The following is a 9,390-nucleotide window of genomic DNA, read 5'->3' on the forward strand; positions in this document are numbered from 1 at the left end:
TCACAAGTCATAATACAATAATGTGAGTGGTTATATACTAGTTAGAGGGACCATCAGTGACATATTGAAGACCTGACATGAGACTGAGGTGGTTACCACCATGAAGGACTGATAAAACTGTGAGATAAAGTCCATTCTGTGCTGTCCATGTCTATGTGTGTATTGTGTCCAACATATGTGTGTTCCATTGTTGTACGTTCAAGCACAATAGCATTCCATGCAACCAGAATAGTTTTAACACATTTATTACTGATGATAACACAACTTTTCCACAATGTTCAAAACTGACCATATAGTGCAATCTAATTGATTGGAAGACTGCATACCTGCATACCCAGTGATGTAAAATACTTTAAAGTACTACCTACATAGTTTTTTCTTTGGTATCTGTACTTTACTTTACTATTTATGTATATTTTTGACAATGTATACTTTTACTTCACTACATTCCTAAAGAAAATCATGTACTTTTTACTCCATACATTTTCCCCGACACTCAAAAGTACTCATTACATTTGGAATGCTTAGCAGTACAGGAAAATGGTCCAAGTCACGCATTTATCAAGACAACGTTCCTGGTCATATGTACTGCCTCTGATCTGGCAGACCAACTAAACAAAAGTACTTTGTTTGTAAATTACGTCTGAGTGTAAGAGGGCACTCCTGGCTATGTGTAAAACAAATATGTAATAAAAATATGAGTGCCGTCTGGTTTGCTATATAAAAGGAATTTGAAATGATTTATACTTTTACTTTTGATACTTAAGTATATTTTTGAGATTACATTGACTTTTGATACTTAAGTATATTTAAAACCAAATACTTTAAGACTTTTACTCAAGTAGGATTTTACTGGGTGACTCACTTTTACTTGAGTCCTTTCATATTAAGGTATCTTTACTTTTACTCAAGTATGACAATTGGGTACCTTCCACATATCTCAGCTACATAGTCTACAGAACCAGTGGCCACAGGGAAAGGGTTGTCGTAGACTCACACAAGAGACAGTCAGGGTGGGCTATCCAAAGGGTAAAGCTGACACACAGGTACAACACACACATAAGACATTCCCTCCACAAAAACCCTGCTCTCTTCTTTGCACAACATCTCTTTAAAATAGTATTGAGACAGTGACACATTTTTGGTTTGTTTTGGCTCTGTACCCCAGCACTTTGGATTTGAAATGATATCATGACTGTGAGGTTGACGTGCAGAGTGTCATATTTAATTTGAGGATATTTTTATCCATATCGGGTGAACCATTTAGAAATTACAGCACTTTTTCAACATAGTTCCCCCATTATAAGGCACCAAAAGTATTACGACAAATGTACTTGTATGTGTATTAAAGTAGTAAGACGTTAAGTATTTGGTCCCATATTCATAGCACACAATGACAACATCAAGCTTGTGACTCTACACATTTATTGGATGCATTTGCTGTTTGTTTTGGTTGTGTTTCAGATGATTTTGCGCCCAATACATAGGAATGGTAAATCATGGATTGTGTCTGTAACTTTCTCATTCATCATTATTCACGATTCATTCAGGATTATCCGTAATCATGGTAGCATCCACATTAATGCAGAAATGTTTAGAAACACATTTTATTCTTATTTTACAATTAAAGTGACTCCAAAATGACACGATACATTATTGACCATTCATTTATATTGGGCACAAAATAATCTGAAACACAACCAAAACAAACAACAAATGCATTAAAAAACATTGTAGAGTCACAAGCTTGATGTAGTCATTGTGTGCGATGAATACACATATAAGTGCATTTGTCCAAATGGGGGGACTATTTACAAAAAGTGCTGTCATTTCTAAACGGTTCACCCGATATGGATGAAAAATAACCTCAAAATAATAATAATAATAATAATAATATATGCCATTTAGCAGACGCTTTTATCCAAAGCGACTTACAGTCATGTGTGCATACATTCTACGTATGGGTGGTCCCGGGGATTGAACCCACTGCCCTGGCGTTACAAGCGCCATGCTCTACCAACTGAGCTACAGAAGGACCACAATAATAAAGCTGACAGTCAGCACTTTAAAACCATAGTCATTGAATCATTTCAAATCCAAAGTGTACAGAGCCAAAACAACACATTCCACTGCCCCTATACAAATGGAACACACTGTATTACTATAATATGAATGCATCATCACTGACACAACTCCGGTGCATAGCTTAGACTTAAACAAAAGTGTGGTATGTAAGTATGCCTGCATGCACTGACACAAGCACGCTCATGCTGGAACACTCAAAACGTACACTACTCTTACTTGTTACAAACCATCTAAGGGTCTTTGAGCATTTGACCATATCCGCTGACAAGCCACTCTGAAGATGGGGAGCATGCATAAAAAATATAAATACATCTCAAAGAATGTATGTAATTCTAAACAAATAAGCAATGCATATTGTGGGATCTGGAGGGATGTGAGTTGTGTCTGTGTCAGAGTCATACCACAGCATAGCAGGCCAGCTGAGTCAACATCGCACCACCTCTACTGATCCTCCACTGGAACACTTTAGACAGCTACTCAGACATCCTTCTCTCTATTGTTTATGCAGTGAAAACAGGTGTTAGCTGGCTGCCAGCATAACTGTAAAACAATTAATGGAGCTATAAAACACAGTATAAAAAATGAACATACAATTCAGTATTCTGGAAAAGTCAGAGACGCACAATTATAGTACATGATCAAACGCTTTAGTAGTATCCCAGCATCATTGAACTTCAGTTTCTGTACTGTCATGGCTGCTCTCTGTTGGACAAATAGTAGAACTGCGACTGAACAAACCAAGGCAAAACAAATCTAAAAGCTTATGGGAGAGAATATGATATATGGGACTTTTGTAAGAAGTTTTCAAAATGCAACATTTTGTTTAATTTGCTATGTTTAGCTACATTTAATAAGATAAAAAACACAGGAAACTGATGCCAGTATCAGATACTGCATACTGCTAGATAAGCAAATAATAGAACAGTAAAACAAAATAGAAATTACAATCAAAATTCTGCCTATGCAAAAAAAAAACAAAGTGCCACCTTTAAGAAGTTGAATAAGTAAATACAACAGTATTGAAAGGTGTGTGTTTAATCCTTTGTCACCATTGTGGTGACGTCATCCTCACGATCTTTCCCCCCTGTTCACACAAACACAGAAAAGAGAAGAGAACCATATGAACGTCACGCTGCATCATTCTCTGTTAGGGCTGAAGGAGAGAGGTACTTACTGAAACAGAGCTGGAACCTCTCAGATCTCCTGAGCACAGTGTATGACAGACCAAAGACGATGAGGATACCAAAGAAACCACCAATGACGCAGCCAATGAGGGTGGCAAAGTAACTGCCGTCCTCTGAAAATGTATCCGAAGAGGACAGACAGACAAACAGGATAGAGAGACAGACGGGATAGACAGACAGGATAGATAGGAAAGACAGACAGACAGACAAACAGAATAGAGAGACAGACGGGATAGACAGACAGGATAGATAGGAAAGACAGACAGACAGACAGGATAGATAGGAAAGACAGACAGACAGACAAACAGGATAGAGAGACAGACGGGATAGACAGACAGGATAGATAGGAAAGACAGACAGACAGACAAACAGAATAGAGAGACAGACGGGATAGACAGACAGGATAGATAGGAAAGACAGACAGACAGACAGACAGACAGGATAGATAGGAAAGACAGACAGACAGACAAACAGAATAGAGAGACAGACGGGATAGACAGACAGGATAGATAGGAAAGACAGACAGACAGACAAACAGGATAGAGACAGACGGGATAGACAGACAGGATAGACAGGAAAGACAGAGAGACAGACAAACAGGATAGAGAGACAGACGGGATAGACAGACAGGATAGACAGGAAAGACAGACAGACAGACAAACAGAATAGAGAGACAGACGGGATAGACAGACAGGATAGACAGGAAAGACAGACAGACAGACAAACAGGATAGAGAGACAGACAGGATAGACAGACAGGATAGACAGGAAAGACAGAGAGACAGACAAACAGGATAGAGAGACAGACGGGATAGACAGACAGGATAGACAGGAAAGACAGACAGACAGACAAACAGAATAGAGAGACAGACGGGATAGACAGACAGGATAGACAGGAAAGACAGACAGACAGACAGGATAGAGAGACAGACAGGATAGACAGGAAAGACAGACAGACAGACAAACAGGATAGAGAGACAGACGGGATAGACAGACAGGATAGACAGGAAAGACAGACAGACAGACAGACAGACAGGATAGATAGGAAAGACAGACAGACAGACAAACAGAATAGAGAGACAGACGGGATAGACAGACAGGATAGATAGGAAAGACAGACAGACAGACAAACAGGATAGAGACAGACGGGATAGACAGACAGGATAGACAGGAAAGACAGAGAGACAGACAAACAGGATAGAGAGACAGACGGGATAGACAGACAGGATAGACAGGAAAGACAGACAGACAGACAAACAGAATAGAGAGACAGACGGGATAGACAGACAGGATAGACAGGAAAGACAGACAGACAGACAGACAGGATAGAGAGACAGACAGGATAGACAGACAGGATAGACAGGAAAGACAGAGAGACAGACAAACAGGATAGAGAGACAGACGGGATAGACAGACAGGATAGACAGGAAAGACAGACAGACAGACAAACAGAATAGAGAGACAGACGGGATAGACAGACAGGATAGACAGGAAAGACAGACAGACAGACAGGATAGAGAGACAGACAGGATAGACAGGAAAGACAGACAGACAGACAAACAGGATAGAGAGACAGACGGGATAGACAGACAGGATAGACAGGAAAGACAGACAGACAGACAAACAGGATAGAGAGACAGACGGGATAGACAGACAGGATAGACAGGAAAGACAGACAGACAGACAAACAGGATAGAGAGACAGACGGGATAGACAGACAGGATAGACAGGAAAGACAGACAGACAGACAGACAGGATAGAGAGACAGACAGGATAGACAGGACAGACAGACAAACAGGATAGAGAGACAGACGGGATAGACAGGACAGACAGACAGACAGTATAGAGAGACAGACAGGATAGACAGGACAGACAAACAGGATAGAGAGACAGACAGGATAGACAGGAAAGACAGACAAACAGGATAGAGAGACAGACGGGATAGACAGACAGGATAGACAGGACAGACAGACAAACAGGATAGAGAGACAGACGGGATAGACAGACAGGATAGACAGGAAAGACAGACAGACAAACAGGATAGAGAGACAGACGGGATAGACAGACAGGATAGACAGGAAAGACAGACAGGATAGACAGGAAAGACAGACAGACAGACAAACAGGATAGAGAGACAGACGGGATAGACAGACAGGATAGACAGGAAAGACAGACAGACAGACAGAATAGAGAGACAGACAGGATAGACAGGACAGACAGACAAACAGGATAGAGAGACAGACGGGATAGACAGGACAGACAGACAGACAGGATAGAGAGACAGACAGGATAGACAGGACAGACAAACAGGATAGAGAGACAGACAGGATAGACAGGAAAGACAGACAAACAGGATAGAGAGACAGACGGGATAGACAGACAGGATAGACAGACAGACAAACAGGATAGAGAGACAGACGGGATAGCCAGACAGGATAGACAGGAAAGACAGACAGACAAACAGGATAGAGAGACAGACGGGACAGACAGACAGGATAGACAGGAAAGACAGACAGGATAGACAGGAAAGACAGACAGACAGACAGACAAACAGGATAGAGAGACAGACGGGATAGACAGACAGGACAGACAGACAAACAGGATAGAGAGACAGACGGGATAGACAGACAGGATAGACATGAAAGACAGACAGACAGACAAACAGGATAGAGAGACAGACGGGATAGACAGACAGGATAGACAGGAAAGACAGACAGACAAACAGGATAGAGAGACAGAAGGGATAGACAGACAGGATAGACAGGAAAGACAGACAGACAGACAAAGAGATTATGGTTAGCTAATGATGACAACGTCAAATACCATATGCTCAGGGAAGGTGTATTAGAGAGATGTATTTACCGTACACCCAGAGGTATCCATCCACTAGTGGTCGTCCTGAGCTCTCACATACCACACGTGTGTGGTTGTCAGAGCGGGATGTCCCACTGATAAGCCATATTGCAAAGAGCTCCTTACCTGTGTTATCACAGTACCCTTTTATTGACTGAGGGAGAGGGAGAGGAGGGGGGAGAGATTATATCTTATCTCATCTGGTGATGCATAAAGACTCCAATTAGCAAGTAATAAAGAGGCAATGAAAGTCATAGTTTTGCACTCCAACAGGCCTGCTGAATTGAGCTACTGTATGGATTTCTCAGTGATTTCAGCTGTACCAATGGTCATGCTAATTAGGTCACCTGCGTCATCCAGGCCTGTAAAGAGCAAATACATGCAACCTAGATGGTTGGTATAATATAAGCTAAGGCTGTGCCACTCACCTGGGCAGCCAGATACTCAGTGTGGTCTCCTGGGCAGATAAGGGTTCTGTTTCCATGGCTACCATAGAGAGTGAAGTTGAGTTGTCTAGGAGGGGACACACCACACTGGAAGGCAGCAGGCTTGCCAACAGCCACTGATACGTTATTTGGGAGCGTAGTGTAGTTGTTCAGGGCTGGAGGATGGATGATGATGGGGTATTAGGAAGAGATGGGTAGTGAATGAGAGAAATGGGAGGGGAGAAGAGACAGCAAGGAGAGAAATGCAACATAATCAGTCATAGCTTGTGACACAGCCTAGTCCTCATTTGCCTAGGAGGCAAAGCGCACTAGTTCTCATGGAAAGGGTTGTTTGTTTGACTATTCCAATGTGAATTGGTCTGAGATTGTATTTTCCTGATACAAGGGACATCAGTGAAACTAAGGCACCACTGCAAATATTGCTCTCTGTCTACATTCTAGGTCTGGATGGCTGCTCTTGAGCCCAACCAATCTTGGCTAAAATAAACACAATATGGTAGCGTTACAGTAGCTACCTTTACATGTATGATTGGCAAGACAGACCCAACGGTCAACCAAGTCAGTCCTACCTGAGCATTGAAGATGAAGCAGAGCCAACAGGAACACAGACAGACCAAGCCCTGGTCCCGTCATCCCACATACAGACATTATTCTTCTCTTTATCAACAAAACAACGTTCTACCAACCCCTCCAAGACATTCGCTTCAGTGGACATTCATGTCCTGAGACTCTAGCTGCTGCCAATGATTCCAGCCTGAAAACACAGAGAGAGAGAGGACATACAACTCTCCTTGAGCTACGACCTAAACAAATTAACAAACAACTTTATCTATGGTGAAAAACAAATGAACTCCCTGGACTGATTTGCAAGAAAGATTCCTGGGAATTAAGATAATGAGAACAGGTTGAGCAGGGCTGGGCCGCATTTAGCATAGAAAGTGACGAGGTTATTTCCTTTCCTTTCTCTCTCTCTCTCATTGCTTCTCAGAGCACACCTGTGATTTGAGTAAAGACATTTCACTTCCAAAGCAGACACCCAAAATTGTCCTCTTTTTACCAAGGGAAAAAGAGACAGTGTCTCACTATACCACACAGTATACAGTTCACAAGTAATGCTAAAGACTTTAAGGTGAAAGGTTGTTATGTACTTTAAAAACCCTTTAGGTTTACTAACAATAGATGTATTTGCATGGCCAGTGGACATAAGTCTAGCACATTTGGGTCTGGGAAAATACACAGGCTAATGGGGTTGCCTGGCAGGGGTCATGCAGGGCAGTCATGCAGAGTTACCCAATGATGTAATGATACGATTACATTGACTGTAGAACGGATCATATAGTGAGCCATTTATAGCATCACCTTTCAGGATGTCTGAATCTTTCAGTTCCTGTAAACGAGGAATGTTTAGATTCCATAAAACCAGTTCCACAACTGTGTCCAGATACAAAGTGTTATGTGTTGCGGAAATGACAGGCTTTTTACTGAGGCTTTAGCCGCAAAATATAATACTGGTACAGATGTAGGATCTTAATTTGATCACCCTTTCGAAGGAAATGTACAACTTGAAAAAGGCTTCTGGAGTTTGTCATTTCCACGTTGAAATTTCAGACTTGATTTTCCCTTACAGAAAATGTATCTACTACTACAAAAATATCCATGAATTATAATCCACATAATTCATATTTCCTGTTGCTTCAGGATTAGTTTCCTTCTGTAGCAAACTGGCTCGAATTAAGATCACATATCTGTAGATGACATTTGACATATATCATCCAGTTTGTTAAATTAAATCTTTATTTCAATACAATATTCAATAGACAATTTACATTTACAGAAGGAGCAGAGTTTAAATCAGTAACAATAACATTCTTACTAAGAATTTCATAATTTCTTCACAGAAAATATATATACATTCACATCTGTTGAAGTCATCTGCATAGAGACTAGACTTCAAACAATATAAAACGAGCATAAAGACCGTCAAATAAGCTTGATAAACTACATCACAATAAACTACAGCAAATTGAGCCATGATGATCAACAGACAATACAGAGTTTTTCTCGTGTTGCTGTGTAGCTAATTCTCTACCAATAAGGTAGTTGTGGTTCTCAGCAGGTAATAGGCCCTTAACTGACAACACCCAGCTGAGTATGGTCTCTGTAGTGTAGTGCATCATCTTGTGATGAATATGTTATATGACTTGGTGTTGTTGTTCACCGTTAATCCCTAGTAACTTGTGAAGCTGAAATGGAAAATAAGAACTTCATTCTGGTTGTTATTGCACATTTGAGATTGAAATCCATGGATCGCTTACAAATAAACATTCATTTTCAAAAAATCTGTTACTAATATTTACAATAAAGCCAAACAAATACAACACTGATTTAACTACGCATATCTCATACGTTCAACAGCTCAATTTCTAATCTACACATGTTATAGAAATATCCTTTACATTTCACCTGTTTACCTGTCCCTAAATTCATGTCCCCACCAAAAACAAAACGAAGAAACATCATGTATCATTATAGAAGGTAACAGTCACTCTGAACTGCAATCTGTGATACAAACAAAGGATAGAGAGACAACTCAAGAGCTGAATATCTGACACTAATGTTTTTATTTGTTACGAACATTTGAGGTCTTAGGGAATTTCAGCTACATGTTGTCTATGTTAAAATCTCTTCAGTAACTTTGGCAATATTTGTTCAAGGGAATCATATAAAGGAGAAACTTCAAGGCAAAACCAGCCAGAATGTTATTTAACATCTGTTTGAGCAATACATTTTGATACACAGGCTTGATGTGTATCATACGTTGTT

The 9,390-nt window shown here is 40.6% G+C and overlaps 1 protein-coding gene across 1 annotated transcript; it reads right to left on the bottom strand.

Moving 5' to 3' along the window:
* Positions 1 to 229: 229 nt before the first annotated feature.
* On the bottom strand, positions 230 to 7,467 carry LOC127914322 (uncharacterized). Its single transcript, XM_052489929.1, has 5 exons — positions 7,137 to 7,467; positions 6,550 to 6,722; positions 6,131 to 6,275; positions 3,260 to 3,382; positions 230 to 3,169 (listed from the first exon to the last, which is right to left on the bottom strand). The coding sequence occupies exons 1-5, from the start codon at positions 7,213 to 7,215 to the stop codon at positions 3,120 to 3,122; spliced, it is 570 nt and encodes a 189-aa protein (XP_052345889.1). The 5' UTR covers positions 7,216 to 7,467; the 3' UTR covers positions 230 to 3,119.
* Positions 7,468 to 9,390: the final 1,923 nt, after the last annotated feature.

The sequence above is a fragment of the Oncorhynchus keta genome, chromosome 31, assembly GCF_023373465.1.
Source record: "Oncorhynchus keta strain PuntledgeMale-10-30-2019 chromosome 31, Oket_V2, whole genome shotgun sequence".
In the NCBI taxonomy this organism is placed as follows: domain Eukaryota; kingdom Metazoa; phylum Chordata; class Actinopteri; order Salmoniformes; family Salmonidae; genus Oncorhynchus; species Oncorhynchus keta.